The sequence below is a fragment of the Colossoma macropomum genome, unplaced genomic scaffold (genome assembly GCF_904425465.1).
Source record: "Colossoma macropomum unplaced genomic scaffold, Colossoma_macropomum, whole genome shotgun sequence".
NCBI lineage: Eukaryota > Metazoa > Chordata > Actinopteri > Characiformes > Serrasalmidae > Colossoma > Colossoma macropomum.
Genome location: NW_023494804.1, coordinates 28,712,511 through 28,735,438, shown reverse-complemented (window position 1 = coordinate 28,735,438; position 22,928 = coordinate 28,712,511). Strand labels below are relative to the sequence as shown.

The 22,928-nt window shown below is 38.3% G+C and overlaps 1 protein-coding gene across 1 annotated transcript in view; it reads left to right on the top strand.

Annotated features, from left to right (window-relative positions):
• LOC118824412 (ferroxidase HEPHL1) overlaps positions 1-22,928 on the top strand; it is a 24,234-nt gene continuing 1,306 nt past the window's right edge. The window contains exons 1-18 of the mRNA XM_036594535.1: positions 1-225; positions 4,532-4,776; positions 7,990-8,202; positions 8,663-8,866; positions 10,325-10,579; positions 10,813-10,984; positions 11,968-12,107; positions 12,535-12,666; positions 14,232-14,437; positions 15,425-15,569; positions 17,832-18,044; positions 18,510-18,717; positions 19,495-19,634; positions 19,741-19,869; positions 21,138-21,244; positions 21,521-21,740; positions 22,339-22,478; positions 22,732-22,894. Of these exons, the coding sequence (XP_036450428.1) occupies positions 53-225; positions 4,532-4,776; positions 7,990-8,202; positions 8,663-8,866; positions 10,325-10,579; positions 10,813-10,984; positions 11,968-12,107; positions 12,535-12,666; positions 14,232-14,437; positions 15,425-15,569; positions 17,832-18,044; positions 18,510-18,717; positions 19,495-19,634; positions 19,741-19,869; positions 21,138-21,244; positions 21,521-21,740; positions 22,339-22,478; positions 22,732-22,894 (3,205 nt within the window). The 5' untranslated portion in view covers positions 1-52. The remainder of the gene's footprint in view (positions 226-4,531; positions 4,777-7,989; positions 8,203-8,662; positions 8,867-10,324; positions 10,580-10,812; positions 10,985-11,967; positions 12,108-12,534; positions 12,667-14,231; positions 14,438-15,424; positions 15,570-17,831; positions 18,045-18,509; positions 18,718-19,494; positions 19,635-19,740; positions 19,870-21,137; positions 21,245-21,520; positions 21,741-22,338; positions 22,479-22,731; positions 22,895-22,928) is intronic.

Below are 22,928 nucleotides of genomic sequence, written 5' to 3'. Positions count from 1 at the left end.
CAGGGAGTGGCTAAAAAGAAACGGGCTTACAATCTGAACCGCTACACACAGAATGGACGCATCTGAGAGCAGCGTGTGGCTTCTGGCTCTGCTGAGTTTCTGCTCTGTCTTTGGGCGAAACGCAGCCATCACCAGAACTTTCTTCATCGCCATCCGAGAGGAGGAGTGGGATTACTCTCCCGGAGGACTCAGCCGGGTCAGCGGAAGACCTGCTGCAGAGGACGAGTGAGTTTGACCCTTTTCAGCCCGGTATAAATCTCACAACAGAAATGACTCAAAGACGGACATGCCTATTTTTAATAAAGGTCGCAGAAAATATATTACAGATAAAAGTAAATAGGTTTAAACTTTGTGCCTTTGTGATTTTGGTGAGGTTACTGAGTCATGTAACTACGAACATGTCCAGTCTGGGAGGCTGTAGGGCAGCGCTGTCCAGCTCTGCTCCTGCGGAGGGTGTCCAGTAGAGTTTCCCTGCTCAAACCCATATGACTCAACTCATTAGTTCATTAATTAATGAGTTTATGGTTGTGTGTCAGAGCGAAGAAATCACCACACTGTGCTGGACACCAGCCCCCTAGACTTGAACAGCTCTGAGATAAAGTCACATAAAATTACATCAGTCTCTGTTAAACCAACCAACAAACAATAATAAACCAAATGTCTCATCATTTAGGTTAAATTAGAAGTTTTGAGATATACACAGTTCAAAGTGGTTTTACTGTAGTTTTTTTGTAATCATTTTTAATAATAGCATTATTATTATTATTATTATTATTATTATTATAGTAGTAGTACTAGTTGTAGCAGTGTTATTATACAGTCATATGCAAAAGTTTTGGCACCTCTGGTCTAATTGCATGTTTGTTTGTTTGTTTTTTAAGTGAAAAGAAGTTAACTCATCCTAGAACACACATCTGCACAGTTTAATACGCAGTTATTGTTTATTTTTTAATTTAACATTAAAAAAATAATAAAACATAAAATGTGCCCTGTGCAAAGGTTATAGCACATTTTATATTTCATGTTTATTTTTTTTCCAATGTGTTAAACTCCCCTGTAGAGGATTTTCTAGCTTTTTAAAATTCAGCCCAGTGTGTCTCCATAGGTCATATAGTTTAATGTATGGCACAGTGTTTTGCAAAAGTAAATCAAAAGTGTCATCACTTTCTTTTAATGATGAAAATATATAAAATGAGTGTCACTTTTTCCATGCATAAGTGCTTTGCCTTTCATTCATTCATTCATTTACTAATTAATTCATTCAATGAATGTCATTCAAGTCCCGCTGTTATAGCTGGGGTTGAGTTTTGGGACAAAACTATAAAACTATAAAACTATATTGGCTAAATGTCTAGTGTAGACAGGCACTACTTCCTGAATACTTGAAGTACATTCAGTACTATGCAGAAACTCACATGAAAGCTTGAAACCTGTCTATAAAAGAAAACCATTCAGAATGGACATGCAGACTGGACTGGGCAGCAAAATGAGCAGAAAAAGTGAAGCCAAAAATAAAGCAAACAACAACTGAAACCAGCTGCAGAAGGCTTGGCAAAGCATGTCAAAGAAAGATAGCCAAAGCAAGTGCGCCAATATGCCATGGGCAAGTGGTGTAAACAAGTTCTTTTAATGCTACTTTTAGGACCAATCCCATTTCCTATTTTTACCCCTACCCCTTGATTTTGGCTGTCACCTTGCCCCTTGGGGGCATTAGTTAACTGGGCTTTAGTTAATTTAGGGCATCATCATAAGAGGGGGGATGGGATAATTATTTATTATCGCCTATTGTCGACATTATTGTCGCCTCAGGTGTCGACACTGCTGGATTATTTAAGGTGGAATGTGAAATTTAGCTAGCTGGCTTCCGAAACATTGGCATACTATTAGCGATGTCTTATGCTTGTTATGAAGAAAAAGACCATAATACATTGAAACGACATTAAAGTTAAAATTATAAAAAGGTAATACGATGGCTATCGTAATTTTTTAATCGAGAAAATAATCACATTTCTGGGGTTTTTAGGCCACTTTCACAGCCATCTTGCCGGTGTTTCTTTTTTTTTTTCTCATAACGCTCTGTTTGGAGTGTGTCTCTAAAAAACCTCCATTTGGAGGGTCATATAGCATTAACATTTCGCCCTACTCCTCTATCTCAACAAAAATTGGGACACCCTACCCCTAGATGTGAATGGGCAAAACAGAGGGCTAAGGGCTAAGTGGTAGGGGCAAGGGGTGAAATGGGATTGGGCCTATGTCTTTTGCCTCACTTGAAATCAGCGAAGGGTTGAATACAAAAAAGGTGAAATTCTGACTCCTCTTATTTGCTTCATCATTAACAGCTAGACAACACAGCAAAAATGGCCCAGTCTCAGTTCTTATGGATTCAGATGTTCCCCTGCTCATCTGTGTTGTCATCATTGCCCAAGAGTTACTGTGAAGCTATCAGTTTAGTATAATAAATAAATAAATAAATACATTTTCCTGACAAACTTGCTAAATTTTAGTATTTGAGTGGCCAGTCTGGGAACAAACAGCATCTGTTTGTTCCCAAATCTAGACTTCTGATTGGCTGTCTAAATTACCTGCACATTAATGTGAGCACTTCTTGATTAGTCTGTATTTCTGTTTCATTTCTGGTTTATGCCACACCCACTGCTTGTTTATTATTTAAAAGAAGGGCCAGAAAAAAGGTATCGTCTAGGAATCGTATGGAAATCAATGTTTCTGTATGGCATAAAATTTGAACAGTACCCAACCCTAATATTAATGAGTCTCTATTGATTTTAGAAGTGCTGTGACTTTAATATTTTTAGCCCAGGATGTAAATATATAGAAAGGAGGCAAACAGAAGCAATAAATCGTACAAATATTTTCAATTATTTATTTATTTTTTTAAAACAAAGCATCAGTATCTTCTACATGTGTCTTTTTTTAGTCTAGCCATAAATTATGTTTTTGACTGTCTTGTCATCTGTTGAGCATTAAAATTCTCTCGGCTGTTTCCAATGGATAAGACTGAAGTCTCTTTAGAATGTGTTTTTACAGCAGTCAAATTGTGAGTTTGCAAAGAAAACTTCTGATCTAAACAGATTTCTGACATTGTCTATAAAGTAAGGCTCATAATTTTTAAACTACTTAGAGTAAAACAATCTGGTCTAGTTAAGTTAATGTAGAATCAGTTCTTTTAATTCCTTAATAAAGTACAAGTCTGTCAGAACTGAGACCTGATCTTAGACCAGTGCTATTACTTTAGGACAATTGATATCATTCAATATCTCAAAATGCGAATGACATATTTCTCGTGGCCCATTCATCATGAAAATTCAAATGCTGAAGAAATGGAGTAAGATGGAGAGTTATAGAACAATATATTTTTTATAGAAATGTATAAGAATAGTACTAATTGTTTCTTTAAGCAGCACTAAATGTAGTTTGAACTGTTAGGCTTGTAACAAAGCCCAAATAGGCTTAAAGAAAGCTATAGGAAACAGAAGGGGGAGCTTTCTCATCTATAAAATGGCAAAGATGAAATGCCATGCTTGAGTTTTATACCTTTTATTACCATTTACAGAAGTACATATTTCAATATAACAACCCAAAATTAATATTTACATTTTCAGAATTGTTTCTATAAGGATTAATAAATAAATAAATCTTATTTATTCAGTAGATTCTAATAATTATAATGAGCTGTCTCTTTATGGCAATTGTCAGGCAAAATAGTTACAGTTTAACAGTGAAAGAACAGTATTAGTAGGAAAGCCTTCTGTGACTAAATGTTAGAAGACTACAGCCAGACGGCACAAACCAGCTCACCTCTGTTACATACTGCTATATGAATGGACTCAGAATCTGATTTAGTGCATCTTTACATCTGATAATTGCAGAGATAATTTAACAGATAACAGAAAATGTTACTTTGGCCAAGATGCATTTTTTGGAGTTTTACTTCGGTGCATAGCACATGAAAACCTAACAGTATGAAGCAAACATTAGCCTGCCAGTTGCATTTTCTTATCCAAACTGGGTGGCACGTGGGTTTTGCCGGGTGGGCCACTGGTTATATTTTATGGTAGGGGAAATGCTGTAGTATGCTGTGGACTATGCAAATTCATAGCAAAGTAGTGTAGCATGTTTCAGCATTTAGAAATAAATATGCGCAAATTAGGCATAATATGTTAACTAGGCACATATATTATGTATTAGTTAGACATAAAGAAAGATGTATATTCAAAGGAGGATTCCACCAAATTTGAAAAATTTACACATAATTGAATGGTTTATTTAGAGTGGTTCGATGTGAAATGGCCATTGTAGAGAAACTTAGTGGCTCAGATTTCTTGAAAATGGAGTGACAAGGTTTTAACATGACAGTGCAGTGATGTGTAACATCATATTTTATTTAGATAAATTTGCTGTGGTGTAATAAAAAGTATATATTATAAAAGTAATTCCATCCAGCTCACTGTCTAAAAATGTGAGAAATAAATGATCCCTTTTTTCACTTTCCCTCTTGTTTCTCATGTTATAGGCATGCTTCTGTCTTCCTGCTACAAGGCCCACATCGGATTGGCCATGTGTATAAGAAAGCCATGTTCAGGCAGTACGCAGACGGGTCTTACACAAAGGAGATCCCCAAACCTGCCTGGCTGGGCTACCTGGGACCTGTGCTTAGAGCTGAAGTTGGGGATGTCATAGAGATCCACCTGAAGAACTACGCCTCCAGGAGCTATTCCATGCACCCACACGGAGTCTTCTATGAGAAAAACTCAGAGGGTAAAACATCCACAGACATAATCCTCTCTGCTCAGAAGGCTCTAATGACATGGTGTGGTTTGGCAAAAGAGTATGTGACCTATTATAAAGCAAGAGGAAGGCCCTTAAACCCAAATAACAGTTTATCTAAGAACAGTGAGTGAAGTAATACGTTTATTCAGTAAATTCTGACTCTCCTTTGTCTAAGATAAGCATGATGAGCTGTATCTTTGGTGTGATTGTCAAGGATAAGTAGTTAGGGTTTAGCAGTAAAGGGCTATTTTTCATTGTTAGTCACATTACATGTCCAAAGGTTTGTAGACACTAGCTCATCTGGTGTTTCTTCTTAAGTCGAGGGTATTAAAAGAGAATTTGTCCCTCTTTGCAGCTTCTACTCTTATGCAAAGGATTTGCACTAGATGTTGGAACATTGCAGTGAGGATTTGATTGCTTTCAGCCACAACAGCATTGGTGACGTCAGGCTCTAATGTTGGATGATTAGTTCTGGATCACAAACGCTACTATTACTCATCCCAGAGGTATTAGATGGAGCTACATCAGTCCAGAGAACAGAGTTTCACTGCTCCACAGCCCAGCACTGGGGGGTTTATACCCCCTAGCTGTCATTTGGCATTGGGCATGGTGACCGTATGTTTTGTGTTGTCTCAAGAGATAACAGGCAGTAATATGTTTATTACTATTGAACAAAAGATTGAATTAAAAATGTTCTTCTCTATAGGGGTGCCTAACCTCGCTCCTGGCGATTCTCCTGCAGACTTTTATTACAGCTCTAATCATGTCCACCTGATTCATGCTTTGAGATGCTCCTGTAGACTTGATTAACCCCTGGAATTCCCAGGCTTATCATACCCAAGGGCTTATTATTCAGTTATAATGCCAAAAAATATGTAAACTGGTTGAGTTATTAAAGTTCTAACAGTGACGTGTGTAAGTCTAAGCTCCCTGGCCATTCAAGGAGTTGAATCAGATGTGGAAATATTAGGTGTTTGTAAGTAAATAAAACTGCTCTTGTAAAGGACTGTTATCAACAAAGTCTACAAAGGTGCTTTAAATGTAAATGCTTTTGCAAGCCAATATTCAATTTTTTTCCAAGTAAACTGTAAAAGTGCTGAATCATTTTACAACTTAAGAGAAAATCACTGCATTCTAATGCTATTTTGGTCTTTAGAATAGATACTATCTAAAAACTTTATGAAAGAAGTTTCATGAATTACGTTTAGGGCATGATGACTGGTTGCCCACCTGATTCTCCAGAAACTTGATTCCCTAGATTGTTTTCACTCGGAAAGGATCAAGACCAGACGGGAAATTGGCCAGCCATTCTCTTTTACCTTTTATCCCTTTTTTGTCAATAGTCTTGCCCGGTACTGGTCTGACACTTAATATGGAGGAAGTTTTCTTACCGTAAGTAGGGGTGCTGTTAATGCCATTGTTAGTGCTTTTGGCAGAGGGGCACAGCAGTGATGCTAGACTGATAAAGAGGCGACATTGGCTGGGAGTGGTAAAGAGGCGACATCTCCTTCGCATTTCATCTCAATTCAGTAAAACTGCTTAGTCAGGGTTGAGTAAAGGGGCATTGATTAGTATAACATTTATCCACTAAATCGTAAAATTGATTAGCATTTTATTATGTGAGGGTCGTTTCCCTAAGGCTATTGTTTGTGAGGTGACCTTAAGAGGCAAAGGATGCCGTGAATGTGTGACTAGTTCCTTTGTGTGTTTATTCAAGGAAGGAGGAAGATCTTTAGCACCTAAAACCACAGGAAAACCCCTCAAACAACCATTAGCGCACATGCTTTAAAAGAAATGCAGCATTATTAAAATAATTAGTGGTGTTAGACTGAAGTATCAGAGGCAGGCAGGTATGGACTGGCACAATAGTAATCCGCACTGGGCACAAATGAAAGAAACCCAGTAAGTGGAAAGTGGATCATATTTGTACAAGTGGATGGTGAAGCTAAATAATAAACAGTTGCAGTGCTTTATCAGGTTAGTAACTGCACATTTAACTGCGGGGATGTGTTTAAATAGCCTATTTCTGTTTACACTTACTGACAGCTTGTGAAGAATAGTTAAAGATTCATTATTACATTGACAAACAGGTTATATAAACAATCATATAAGAGTAGATTTGTTTGATCTTGCCCTGTGTGTTTTAAACAATAGGCTTATGAAATGTGCTTATGAAAATACAAAAGTTTGGCCACCTCTGGTCAAATGGCATGTTTTGTTGATAGTGAAAGTAAGTAAACACATCCTCTAAATAAAACACAAATTGTGGCCTGCGCCAAAGGTATATTTAATGTTTGTTTGTTTCTGCACTAAGATTAAGTTTGTTTCCTGTTTTTTCACATAGAAAATGAACAATACATGTAATTTGGGAGGGGGGAGGGTGTTCAAACTTTTGCATACGACTGTATGTAGTATTAAATGTTCAAATCTTATTTAATAATTTAAGGGAAGTTTTTTTTCTTTAACTTACTGTGAATGTGGTTTCCTTCTTATAAGCTGACTTGGATATACGCCCCCTGAATAGGGATCCTAGCCAGTGGGTGGGAATTAGCAGTCACCACGATGGGGGGAGGAAGAGAGAGAATGAGTAAAAATAGCCTATATGATTACTTCTTTTTACTGCCTATATGATTACCTATACATGCCTAGATGATTATTTAAGCACAGTTTTTGAAGTAAAGCATAGACTTGCAATACATTATGAATGTTATAGACAGACGTCATACAATTTTGTTTACTGGAACAGCTGCCTCCCCTTCTCATTTTACATGTACCTACACCTCACCTGACTGTAACACTAAGTCGTTTAATCAGCTGAAATCCGAAAACTTGAGACTCAAGTAGTAGCCTCATGTCAGAGCCCCTCTGCATGAATGTCTGAATTTCCCCTTCTGGGTTTCCCCTTCTGTGGTGTGAATTGTTTACTTACACCTGTCTAAAGCATCTCAACTTAAACATTCACACCAGGGCTGTTTGCATTAGAGTATATTAATAGTACAGAGAAAATTCTGAAAACTGTTTGGTAAATTAACACAAAGGTTTTAGCTTGTATATCAGCTTCTTATTTATCTACACTCATTAGAATATAGGTTGAAGAGCTCTTCACCCTGATTAATGCCTTTGTTATTTGTTGGTCACACTCTCAGACCTGACCACATCTATGTGTGCCATACATGTCTGATCAAATGTTTTGTGTTTTAGGGGCACTGTATCCAGATGGAACCTCTGGAGCACTGAAGCAGGATGATGGTGTTCCACCCGGTGGTACACACACCTACACGTGGACGGTGAAGCCAGAATATGCCCCCACTGAGGGGGATTCCAACTGCTTGACTTGGGCTTACCACTCACACGTAGTTGCCTCCAGGGACATCTCCTCTGGACTCATAGGAGCCCTGCTGACTTGCAAGAAAGGTGTGAAAGTTCAGCATCAATGCAAACTAATGTCAGTAATTTAGTAATGTGAACTCTTAAAAATAAAGGAGCCTGAAGGGTTCTCTGGAGCAGTGCTGTAAAAGAAACACTTGACATTGTGCTTTGAGTTGAATTTGAGCATCTAAATTATTGTGCATGGTTATGCCATCCAATATGGCTGCTTACAGGTTAGAAATGTTGCTTGAAAGATTCTTTAAGGAACCAAAAGTGGTTCTGCAGTTGCATTGCTCCAAAAACCCTTTTTTGGCAACTAAGAGTTGCCTTAGTGATCTATACTAGTAGATCCATAAAACACACTTGCAAATGTTACTCTTGAGTGTCAAATCACACTTAATCTGACCGTTGCATTGGTTTCATTGGTCTCTGGCTTTTATGCTCTTCATTAACTAAAACATGCACCCACTTGGCCTGGTTTTCCATGATCTTCATTTATACTTAGGAACCCTGAAGCTTGTTTCTGGAGTAGGTGGTAACTACTCTCAGGTGCGAAGGACGGATGTGGATCAGGACTTCCTCCTTATGTTTAGTGTGGTGGATGAGAACCTGAGCTGGTACCTAGAGGAGAACATCCAGACCTTCTGTTCTGATCCTGCTGGCGTGGACCCTGATGATCCAGACTTTCAGCACTCTAACAAGATGAATGGTAAGTGTTTACCTCAAGTGTTGAAGTATCTGGAGCAGTGGTTCTAAATACCTTCAACAGAAACTGCAATCAATATTATAAGAAAATTGAGGAAGATCTTGTTATTAGTAAGAATAATACAAACACATTTATGTTAATCAATGATGAATACATGTTGAAAAAGGCATTACAGCTAAAGTTACTGTAGCCTCAATGTAAGTTTTAATCTTTGGAACAGTGGCTCTCATCTTAGATTACCCACCTCAGATGGGGTCTGGTCAGAACACGTTCTATCATTGAATGCATTAGACTGACTGCTAGTTTATTAGGCATACCTGGACATGGTGGTGGCTTTTTAAGCATTATTAAGCCTGCCTTTAGGGTACACTTAGCTAGTATACTGTTTAAAACTGTAGATCATCTTTGTCCATACTTAATTTTTATTAGTCATCCCAGGCACAGTGGCAGAACTAAAGTAAGAGTTGGGTATTTCCCAGGGTTGGGGGCTAATTTATCTCCCCACAACATCCTTAAAATGCAGCCAATACAAAGTGATGCATGCAAACCCTCAATATGAATTGATGTAGCCTTTTACACCATTTTATATTTCTATATATTTTACTTTCATTCTTTATGCCTCTTGCCACTATAGAAGCATATAAAAACTACATACTGGGTTAAGTGTAGAGATCTGTCTAAATTTGATATTCGATGATCTGTAAGAGGTAATTAACATATATCTGGTTAACTGCAGGGAAGGAAAAATCAAGGAGGTTAAAATTTGAAACGTTTTATTATTCAGAAATAGCTGAGGGAAATTGGTACCACGCTGAAGGCTGATCCATCGTGTTCTACACAAGCTCTTTTGTCCTCAGTGGACAATGTGCCGTGCTGTTATGCTATCTGCCTTCTCAGTTACATCCTTAAAAACATGTCCTTGGTAGCCGGTTCACATTAAAGTTTCATAGTGTTTCATAGTAGCAAAGTATAATTTTTATAATTTTAGTTTAGTGGGCCATGATGATTGGCTGGTGACCCTTTGGTTGGTGACCCTTTGATGCCAGGCCTAAGTCATCCACTAGCCCTTCATCTATGGTCAGATTCTGACCACAGCTCCACTGGTGGAGTGATTTTTGTTTGGCTCTCTTTCATCAACCCGGCAGTGACACTGAGGTGTGTCAAGCTTACAGCAACACTGCAGAGCCTGATACACTCATACCAGCTTAATACACATGCCACTGTTGTGCCACTGCAGTGCTGAAAATGGTCCACCACCGAAAATAATGTTCAATCAACAGTTATCGTGTGGTGCTTTTTTCTAATGATGGTCAGGGTAGAGAATGGCTTATATTCTGCAGCAACAGTCAGTAACTGTAAACCTACAGTGTGCACCATCAGATATTCTGATAAAGTGTATGTACCTAATAAATTGGCACCACAGTGTATGACTGTAATATCTTTTTTCATTTTGTCATGTAGCTATTAACGGCTATGTATATGGGAACCTACCTGGAATTGAGTTGTGCCAGAACCGAACAGTGTCTTGGCATCTCCTCGGAATGGGCAATGAGGTAGATGTCCACTCAGCATATTTCCATGGACACACGCTACTCATGAGAGGTCACAGAGTTGACGCTGTCAGCCTGTTTCCTGCCACCTTCCTCACTGCAGAGATGACCCCTGTGGAAACAGGAACATGGCTGCTCAACTGTCAGGTCAACAGTCACATACAAGGTAGACCTCGAGGAAGCGTCTTATTTGATTGCTTGGTTTATACTCATGCTCTTATCGGCATATCGTGTTATATTCAACTGTATGAGATGGTTAGGAAACACAGTGCCATCAACATTTCAATAAAATCTTAGCAATTTATTCAAAAATGTGATCAAAAAGGAGGAATAGCATACATTTCTGTCTAGTAGTGTCTTGGATTTGATATTGTATGAAGTAATGATGATGGTGTGCAGATGGTATGCAGGCGCTGTTTCGTGTTTCACCCTGTGGACTGCAGGATGACTCCAAGGCTCCTCTGAATGGGACAGTCAGGGAGTATTTCATTGCTGCCGAGTTGGTTCAGTGGAACTATGCCCCATCAGGAATGGACACACTGACCAATGTTTCGCTGACTGAAAGCCAAAGGTATGGAGCTGCATTTATCGTCACTGAGACTTTACTGTTTTGTTTGTGTTTTTTGGCACATTTCATCATTATAGTATTTTTCGATGCTCTTCATATCAAGGAAAACCATTTGTATGGTTTGTATTAGGTAACAAATGTTAAAGTTTCAAAACGTACCATTTACACCACAGTTCATACAATCCATACATGGACAAAAAACAGGCATTTTGAATTTAGTGTTTTTGTGATGTAACAAAATCAATACATTTGCATGTATTCATTCTACAGCAGGTTAACCCTGTCCATTTACGTTCTAAAGATTGTTTTGGACTGGACTGCTGTCTGAATGCGGCACAATGCAGGGCAGCCAATCAGAACAGAAGTCATTTAAAGGCACAGTAACAAAAACAAGGAAAAAGAGAAGAAAATAATTATCAATTATTAATGATAAGTTTTGGCATATAAACCAAAAGCAGACCTCAGGAAAGAAAAAAAGTACAGAAAATGAAGGACACAGTGTCATTGATGCGAAGCACCACTCATATGAAACATCAGAAGCTATATGACATTTGTCTGTCCTCTGAAGAAATTTTATTTTTACATAATCTTTTTCTAATTTTTCTTTGCCCATTAAAATTAAGACAGATATATGGTAATGGTCTTTGTTCTGATTGGCTGCCCTGTATTGTGCCTCATTCAAAAAGCAGTCAGGGCTGAAACACTTCTTATAACTTCATCGTGAATGGGTGGGGCTAAACTGCTGTAGGCTGAAGAGACAGATATATGTAAATTTGTTTGTTTCTGTGACATCATAGAAACAGTGAGTTTCTAAAACTGCCATTTTTTGAGCTCAGTTTCCATATATCGATTGTTTGAAGTGGGGAGTGAATGGTATCTTTTGAAACTCTAACAATGTTTACATGCTACATCAAACTATATATTTAATACAGTGAGAAAAAGTCAGTTTTCCATGATTAAGGGAAGCACACTACTGTAATCCTCAGCCCCTCAGAAGGGTTTTTCGGGACACATGGTGGCCGTCTTGGTGGGAAGTATATGAAGGCGGTATTCAGAGCTTACACTGATCACACATTTACCAGCATGAAGGAGCAAACCAGCACGGAGACCCACCTCGGAATTCTTGGTAAACTCCTTACTTAATGTTTCTTTGATTGTTTGTCCAGTACAAAAATGTGACCTTTACATTCAGCTGTGTAGAAAGGCACTTATCATCAGTGACTTACAACATGTTAGTTATATGACAACATGTTAGTAATATGAGAAATGCATATGAATGAAAAACTTACTGTTACAAACAATATTCTGTGAAAAGTCACCAGATCTTCAGGAGCAGAAAACTCGCTCCTCTGGGATATTGTTTTGTTATTGTTAATGATGTACATTCTCAAGCAAAGCATGACATGTTTTCGCCACTTCATATGTCTCCATATCCTGTAGATCTGTCTCCATGTGCTATTCACAAAACATACAGACAAAATATTTGTACTAGATACATCCTGTTTATAAACAAAATCAGCACCACTTTCCTTTTTGGTTCTGTCCACCCGTAGGTCCTGTACTGCGCGCTGAGGTTGGGGACATTTTGCTGGTCACGTTTCTAAACAATGCTGACAGGAATTACAGTATGCAGCCTCATGGCCTCCAGTATATGAAGGAATTTGAGGGAGCTGAGTATGCGGATGGTGAGAGAGCAATGAAACACGAGCTTCTGCTTGCACTTTCAAGTTACATTTCTGTACAGTAGTTAGATACAGTAGTGAGTTTGCTTATATAACAGTAAAGAAGCCAAGCTAATTGAATAGTAGGAGCCTGGTCTTATAGGCTGATATGAGTGTAAAGTTAAAATAACACTCCAGCATTTCAGGCACAGCAGACAATACTTTTGACACATTCTCCTGTACTTAGAGAAGAATAGTGGCTCAAAACACACTTATGAAAAGAAGTAAAACATGAATTTTTCAGTCAGATGTGCTTGAACGATTGGCTAAATGATTAATCATTTTAATATCAAAATCACAAGAGCTGTAATTTTAATTACAATCTATCAGCAACATTGTCTTAATACATTTTAAGGGAGGAAGTTTTACATAATATCATCGACTGTGTGAACCACCTGTCGATGATATGGACCAATCAGAAGCAAACAAACACCTGTGTCCTGTGACATCACAAGCACAGTTAACTGGCAGTCTGGCATACTATGTTCAGTTTAGGCCTCAATACAGAAAAAAATATATTGCTGCTGTCAGAACAAAACCTCATATCTCCATTTTTTCAGTTTTTGACATAATTTGAAAATGTCTGTTGTCGTTTACATTGTGTGTGTTTCATGATGAATGGACCAAAAGCAATGGCCCAAAATGATTGGACAAAAAGTCAGTCTGGTTCCATGGACTTACATTAAAAGTAAAGGATGTTTTTTCCTTCTTCTGTAAAGTCATCATTTTGGAGATACAAGGTTTTGTTCCGACAGCAGCGAGCTGGTGTTCTTGGCCAAAATAATAGGCTTAGACCTTTAATTAACAGAAAATAATCACAATTTAATCAGATTCCCAATATTGGTCAGAAAAATTGCAATTAGATATTTCCAAATTGTTCATCCCCTAGATGTATTTGTAAATTAAACTATAGATTGTTATTTCAGTAATGCAATGGGACTACGTTTCCAGATGGAAGAATATGTGGTAATATGTTGGCAGTGTAGCAGTATGGGTGGAGTTTTCACAGGCTCCTGCCTGATTACGCATAGATACCACAAAACCTTAGGGAAATCTAAAGTAACTTACACAGCTTTTTATTACATTGCTCCTCTGTCCAAAAATTGGATAAACTTCATACAAACAACTTTGGCAAGACATATCATGTTTGTCTCATCCTTAAACCTGAATTGTAACAGTAGTTTTGAATCTGCGATAATATGGTCATATATTTCAAATGTTTACTGACAGAATTCAGAAACTGACCAATGGTTTCTATTGTAAGAAAGTTTTGAATTTAAGAATGATCTGTTTAGGGAAACAAAATTTGTTGTACATGATAATCAATGATACAGTTACAGACGCAGTACGGATAGAGATGAAGTTGAAAGACGCCAGGCTATTCCTTTTAAAAACCTGTGTGAACTGACCATGGTCTTGGCTATTGATTATAGTTATTTGTTCAGTCAGTGCAGGTGTACCTTTTACTTTTAGCTGCTTCTAGTTTTGGTTGAAGAAGTCTCCCATTCCTCTTTTTAAATATCATCAAGGCACAGTGAAGAATGGATCTCACGTGCAGCCGGGAGACTCCTTCACCTACAGGTGGCAGGTGAGGGAGGGGCCATCTGAGAGCGACCCGCCCTGTATCTCCTACCTGTACTATTCCTCCAGTGACCCCATCAGAGACACAAACTCTGGCCTCATCGGCCCCCTGTTGGTGTGTAAGCGAGGTGCACTGAGCTCCAACATGACCCAGGTATGACTGGATGACACTGGATTACCCTCTTCAAGGGTTCTTTAGAAAAGGCAGTGGTTATATGTCATTGAGTGTAGTGTCTATTATGTCATGCTGTCATGTACATCGATTTTAATCCAGGCTATGGGAATTTGGGGAAATTGCACAGATACTTATCCCCGACAAATGTTCCAATTAAATCACTTACAGATTGCATTACACCTCCACTGGTGAAACTAGTGCAGCTTGACTAGTACTTATAACACATTAGGATAAAAACAAAAAAACTTAAAAGATATTAGGTAATCAAAAACTTGCTCGTATTGTGCTTTCCTGTACAACCTGTGCATAAGAACACAAGAGGATTCACTGATCTATGTGCATGTGTGTAAGAATAACTGGTTTAAACAAGGGGTGCACCCATCATGAATTTGTTTGGCTAATTCCAATTTCTTTACAGCCAAATTGGACAAAAGCCGATTTTCATCAATATTTTAATCGGCTTTTTGTAAACCATCCAGGAACTTAGACTATGAGGGCTAAATGAACAGATTAAACATACTAGCGCATTTTCAGTACTTTCTATTAGCCAGAGTCACAGTATAAATAACATGTTTTGCTCTTTAACCAACCAAATCAAATAAATTGCTTAAAAATTAAGAGGCAAGCATGATGAGTCTTTATTATTATGAGGCATTATTACATTACATTATAGTACAGATGTAGCAGCAGGATCACATTATTAGGGTCACAAAATTGCAACACAGATTGGCCAAAGTAAATAATCAATTAGCCAATTGCACGTTTGGAGCAAAAACATGATGATTTCGATCTTAGCCGATTCCATTTGTGCATCCCCAGTGTAAATATATCTGTGCAGGGTTTTTTGTTGATAATCAATACATAGCGTGTTTTGGTTTACTTCATGATGTATGATTCTCATGAGTATCAGGTATGAATCTCAAAGATTTTCTTGATGCGTCTTTCATTCTTCGCTCATATCCTAAGAGAGATGTGGACCATGAGTTCTTCTTGCTGTTCTCTGTTCTGGACGAAAACCTGAGCTGGTATCTGGAGGAGAACATTCAAACATACGGGACGAATGAGTCTGACCCGCAGGATGAAGCCTTTGTGGAGAGCAATAAGATGCATGGTAGGCTTGCTCACTAATTCTCTGCCATCCCACCATCATTCAGTCATTCAGTACCAAATTTCAACAGTTAAGTAGTCAAACTTAACAGTATCCAATGTATGCACATTATTACCATCAGCGCTTCTGGAATAATCTGCAGTCTGTTCAGTAAATATACCCACTTTCAGCTCCTCACACTCATTTCTGGTATAAGCCACACGCTTTTTATTTAAAAGAAGGTATAAATGCATATCATTCAGCACTTGATATCAAAGTCAAAGTATTGGTATTGATATTAAAACAATTTTAATGATACTCAGCAAATATTTGCCAGCGTTTCATCGTTTTTAGTCTTTTTAAAGGGGCTGTCAACTTATTCTCCTGAATCATTTTTTGCAGTTAGCTATAGGATCCTGCAATGTACTTGACTGATGCTTAAAGAAAAATATGCTTGAGAGATTGCACTTTAAAGTTTGCAGTCGGATTTGAGTTGGACAGGACTGTATTGGAAGAATGTCATGTTTTTGCTCACAGTTCAGAATTAATGTGGATTTCTTGTCTACCCCAAGTTTTCAGCTACCCATTGCCCCAGCCTGCACAGTACAAACCATGTTGAGCCTAAGCAACTACCAGTGAGCACGCTAAATAGTTAGCATATGAGTGTTTCTAGACTACACCACGTCCAATTTGATTTAACTACCTCTTCACTTTATTTTTCATTGTGTCATTTTTTTGTAAAGTCTCTGGAGCACGACTTTGCTTAAGAGGTTTTATCTGACAGCCACCTAATCACAGTAGCAAAAGCTAGTGTTTGCATTATGAGTATGACCACATTTCCACATATATTAGCCACAAACAATGGCCACACCAGGTCATTCCCGGTTTAACATAACTTGACCTCTGTAATGGGATGTCTCACACTAAATCAAAGCCCGACTTCCTGACAGAAGCAGACAGCTGCTATTGTGGGAATTTTTTTAAGTTGTTGTGTGTGCTTTCCCTCAGAAACACCCACGCAGTCCTGGTCAGAAAGGTTAAGGATATGTCCTGTTTGTACACTACCAAAAGTTTAGACACACCCGAATGAAAGTATGTTTTTTATAATCTTAAAGATGTTTTCTTCTACAAGTTCATTACCTAAACAAATATAAATACAAGATCTCTGCACACAGTACTGTGCAAAAGAGACCACCTTTTATATATTTATGTTCCCGTTTAAACAGCCATAGAGGCAACCGTGAAAGACCTAGTAGGCGACCAACACTGTCACCATCAGATAAACAGCACATAAAGCTTTAATTTTTAAAGAGGAGAAAATCAAACTCCTCCTTCAGATCTGAAAAAATCCACATTTCCATCCTTCCACTGTGAGAAGACAGCTCAACGCTATGGGTCCAAAATGATGTGTAGCTGTCAAGAAGCCATTACTGAGAAAAGGGAAAAAATAAAGAAAAATTGCAAATCAAACAAAGAAGCTGATGGTGTTCTCCTGACAATGTACTGACCACCCCATAGGCCAGACCTCAACATCACTGAATGTGATTGGGATCACTTGGATTGTGAGAAGCAGAAAATGCAACCAACTTCTAAGACTGAACTTGGAGGTGTGGAAAAATAATATTCTTACAGATTTCTTTGAAAAGCCTAAAGTCTTCTGTAAAGAATGGAAGCTGTAAAACATGGGACACTACATGCTAAAAAAAAAGTGATCATATTTAGCTGTTAAGCTTTCAGTGTCATTTTCTGTTAAATATATATTTTTTTATATTATAATATCATTTTTGTTTTGTGACGCTAGAAATGAATAACTTGTACTAAATGGCATTCTTCAAGTCTATTGGAAAATAATGAAGCTGCTTTAGGGAATAGCAAGTATGCGTAAAGCTGACATTAAGGCAAAAACAGGCTACATTTAAGCTTAAAATATCTAAAATATAGATAATTTAGTGTTCTATGGACTGCATAATTTTTTTGTATCTTTACTTTTATAGTTTAGAGTCTTCTGTTTCATTTTAAAATGCATAAAATAATAGGCTAAACATGAGGAAAACCCTTCTGTTGGTAGATGTGTCTAAATATTTGACTGGTAGTGTTACTGTATCGAAAATATCACTGAATTATTATATCTCTTTTGCAAGCTACAGCATAAAAATCATGTTCTAAGTTGAATAAATCAAAGCAAGAGTTGTATAAATGTTCTTATAGTGTGTTGTGTCTTTGGTCCATGTGTGTGTGTGTGTGTGTGTGTGTGTGTGTGTGTGTTTGTGTGTGTGTGTGGTGCAGCGGTGAATGGCTATATGTATGGGAATCTGCCACAGCTGGAGATGTGTGAGGGTGCCCGGGTCAGATGGCACCTGCTGGGACTCGGCACAGAGGTGGATGTGCACACGGTTCACTTTCAGGGCAACACTTTCCACAGAGAGGGCACCACACACGACACCCTCACCCTGTTCCCACACACCACTCTCAGTGTGTTCATGCAGCCAGATACAGCCGGTGAGTTACGCTTATGCTGCTGCTGCTGCTCACAGTGTTTGGTAGCCTCTTTCGGCAGCACCCCCAGTGGCCATTCCATTGAGATTTTTTTCATTGACCTAATCAAATAAAATATTTTTCCCCATAACTCAGAGTAGCGAGGACACTGTTGTGTCTCAGTGTGTGAAGCATACTTGACTGTATGCTTCTCTGAGTATGTTATGAATATCATCTGTACTTACATCTGTAAGAACACTGGCCAACTGCATGTTTTATTACAAAGAGAGGATCATTAGTCCTGTTTTATTGGCTGTAGCACAGTGCAATGTGTGAATTTTGATAGTATTTTTAGATTTTTACCATCACAATGCTTCAAAACATTTTCTCGATACACAATATGCATCAAGTAATCTGACACTCAGTATATCTTATGTATATTGCACTGGGGACCTGTGGGTTCGTTCGTTCTGTTGTGTCTGAATACAGGGCTGTTTGAGGTGAGCTGCAGAGTGAGTGAACATTACATGGGAGGGATGAGGCTGCAGTACAGAGTGAAGAAGTGCAGAGAGAGCCTGTCTGCTCCCATCACTGCTCCTACAGGGCACTACTTTATTGCTGCAGAGGAGGTGGAGTGGGACTACTCACCTGAGCGCACATGGGAACTGCAAAACTTCAACTCCACAGAAAACGACAGGTAAATACACATACACAAAACAAAACTGTATGTAGCCCTGACTATATAGCACTTACTTGCATCTACATAACAGAAAACCTATTTTTCCTTTTTTATGTGAGTTTGATGTATTAAGTAAACTACATACTAAAATGTAACATTCACTCCCCAGTCCATACAGTCCACATATGGAAACTGTGCTGTAAAAACAGCTTATTTTGAGCTTATTCTTTCTGTGATGTCACGAAAACCAACATTTGCCTGATCAGTCTACAACAGTATAGCCCACCTATTCCCATTGAAGTTATAAGGAGTGTTTCAGCTTGGACTGCTTTTTGAATGAAGCACAACACAGGGCAGCCAGTCAGAATAGAGCTTATTTACATGGCACTTATTTACATGGCCTTAATGGCACAGTAAGAGCCTGCTTAATTCTGGGAGGAAAATAGGTTGGAAATAGGTAAACATGAATTATGAGATGGTACATAAAATCATACAAACGCCATAAGGGAACCATAAGGGGAACGTAAAATAAAAACAAAGTATACAAAAACTGTAGGAAATGGGTCTCCTGCTTAGCAGACCAGGATCAAAATGTTTCAATTTATGTCATCATTCATTTTCATTTAAATTAATTTGTAGAATATATGAATTTTCATATTGCCAGATTTGATGTATGTTGATCATTTATGTGAACTGCTTTGTGTTGATATTATGAAAGTCTCTTTTATTTATTTATTTTTTCTTTGTTATTATTGAGTTCTCTCTTCAGTTTGTAACAGATAATCTGTTTCTCAGTCCAGGCAGTATATTCGTGGGGAAAGGTGAGAACAGACTCGGCTCCAAATATAAGAAAGTAGTTTACAGGGAGTACACCGATGCCACCTTCAGGACAAGAAAACAGCAGCAACCTGCAGAGAAACATTTGGAAATATTAGGTAGGGTCTCACTCAAAGGTTTTAATGGCATTGATTATCATAATTGAATGACCCATCTGTTTTGACCCATCTGTTAATGTAATTATATGCACGCGTGTTTTGTTAGGCCCAATCATCAGAGCAGAGGTTGGGGAGGTTCTTCAGATCACGTTTCTGAATAAGGCTAGTCGGCCATACTCTATACAGCCTCATGGAGTGAAGACGATTCCCACACATCCACAGCCTGTATTACCTGGTAAGGAATATCACTACCAGTCTCTTACAATAATTACCTGACGTCACACCCTAAACACAGTCTTCTGCTTATGCTGCATGTGGCAAGCCTAAATAGCCTAATATAAAGTCATATATATATAGATTTATTTACATTTCCCAGGTAATTAGGTACTCTTTCTATGTAGGTGCACTTTGGAGGTGTGCATAATCTTTACTGACTGCCGCTGCTGCACAATTTGTTCTTGCCAGTCTGTTGCTGCTAATACCTAATAACACCTAATAAATCGGCAATTCAGTGTATATACATCTATATATTAGGTTAGATTGCCTAATATATACAACGGGATCCTAATGTCTGAGACCACTATGGAAAATGCTTCTTTTTTGTGTTCTGTTCTAATTTAAAACGAAGTTTTTATTACATATTACATTAGCATTATACAAATTCAAGTGTATAATGTCAAAAGTATAATCTTTGAAGTTTGAACATGAATTTCAGAATTTCTTACTATTTTGTATGTCTTCCTTTTGCTTTAATGACAACATGCAATTGAGCTGCCAAGGGCTCTACACATTTGTGCAAAAGCCTCTGACGTGTAGATCAAATCCACCTGAGGACTGTCTGCACATGTGCTTCAAATAAAGGGATAAAACAAAAAAAATGGACATTTTTGTACAAAGGCCTTAATATAGTCAATGTCACAAATTTGCTTAAATTCAAATAGTAAACAAGAAACAGTGCAGCATCTAAAACATATTTCTTCTTCATTTTACTTAAAACTGTATTTTTTTTTTCAAAATTCTACAACTTTCTGTTGTTTATTTCCAGGATTTTTTAAAAATCTAGATTTTAAATGTGTTCTCAGACTTTTGGACCCCACTGTAGTTGTGTTTACACGGAGTTGCCAATTTACAATTTATTCGCAGTTTACAGTTTACAATTTATTGTCCGCCCACTGCTGACCAGGTATTATTTGGTTGGTGGACCATTCTCGGCACATCAGGGAACATAAGCGTATCAGGCACAGCAGCATTGCTGGCTTTTTTAAATACTGTGTACACATACTGGCCACTTAGAAACACCATACTGGTACAATTGTAGTTGTACAGCTTTCTTCAGTGCATAATTTGTGTTAGTCATCCTCTAGCCCTTTATTGGTGCTCAGTTTCTGACCACAGGACCATTGTTGGCTGAATATTTTCCAGTAATGACATTGAATTGTTTAAAATGCACCTCAGGGCAACTTAGTAGCTTTTCTGTAATTTAAGAAAAATATTTGCTTGCAGGAAACATGAGTAGGTACCAGTGGAGCGTTCCAGAAAGGTCTGGCCCAGGCGTCTCGGATCCAAACTGCATCTCATTCGCCTACTACTCTGCTGTGGACTTTATTAAGGTGATCTCTCATGACCAATAAGGTTTCTTGGTTTCAGATAGGGTTACTCTAAAGGACAGGACAGGAAGAGGTCATGCCATGCTTTACTATGTCAAATTTGATGCACTCTACTGCTGCCATCTTTAATCTAGCAAAGGAAAAGTATTTCAGGCACAGCAGTGTTGCTGGACTTATTAAACACTGTGTACCTTTACTGGCCATAACACCTACTATGTTGTTTGTGGATTCTACAGTGTAATAGCTTTCTTTGCCGTTGAATGGTATTTTTTGTTATAGGACACAGTCAGCGGGCTAATCGGACCACTGGTGATCTGCAGGAAAGGAACACTTAACTGGGACAGACAGAGGCTGGACATAGATCGGGAGTTTGCTCTTCTCTTCTTCATCTTTGATGAGAATAAGTCATGGTACCTGGAGGAAAACATTAAAACCTACTACAACAGCTCACTCCCTCTGCTCAGAGACGGAGACTTTGAGGAGAGCAACAAAATGCATGGTGAGACGTTGCTTACTAAGAGTTATCATTGCTTTTAATATTGAACCCCCTAAATGGCCATTGCAAACTTTTACCATACACTTCCATAACTCATCTGATTTACACTGCAAATAGGATTTAGCTAATAACTAGTTTGGGTTCTAAAATCTGATGTTTGAATATTATTTATTCATACATGATTGTGCAACTCAACTGAATTCTGTATTAATGCACCACGTTTTTAAAAGCCACTGTAATGTTCATCAAATAATCTTTGACCGTTGTGTTGCATGGCAGCTGCAGGGACAGAAGAGTCCTCTACTGCCGAGATTAGTCAAGTCAAGATTAAGCCAAGCTTATGGAGACCAGTTTAACACAGCACAAACATTGCATTAGCATTGTGCAAACTGCATGACTACATCATAGACTTGCTTGTGTGGCTAATCAAGTGCAACCGTGTAAATGTGATTTTTGGGCATTCTGCCTCTTTAAGAGGTGATTTGAGTTGGCATTATGGTTTCAAAAATATATTTTTTGATCTTTGTGATAGTAATGTCTAGTGTGTTGAGTCAGGTGTTCTGTATATAGTGGTAATTCATGATCTTCTTGCTCCTGCCAGCAATCAATGGCAAACTATATGGCAACCTTCGTGGACTGGACATGCAGAAAGGAGAGAGAGTGAACTGGTATCTACTGGGGATGGGTGGTGAGGTGGACATGCACACTGTCCACCTGCATGGTCAGACCTTCATCTACAAGGTAATGAGGCATCATCTTAGCAGTGATTTTTTTTCAAATGCCCATAAAACGCATCACTTGAAAGCATTTGTTAGTTTTCAAAACTTTCCCCATAATCCAAATGCAGTCAATCAGCCTAGACATGTTTGGTGTCCGAAGCCTTGCACCTAACATGTCTTTGTGTTTTGGGAAATTGTACAAATTTGATATTCACTTTAACCAAAAGAAAAGAGACTGTAAGCTTTTCCTCTTGTTTGTCTCCTATCTCGAGCAGACTGACCTGGCCCACCGGGCCGACGTGTTTGACCTGTTCCCGAGCTCTTTTCAGACACTGGAGATAGTGGCAGACAGCGAGGGAACGTGGCTGTTGCATTGCCATGTTGCTGACCACATCCTAGCAGGCATGGAGACAACCTACACCATCCAGCCCCGGGCAGGTGGGACATCTGCTTAAAATAAAAATCTGGTCTA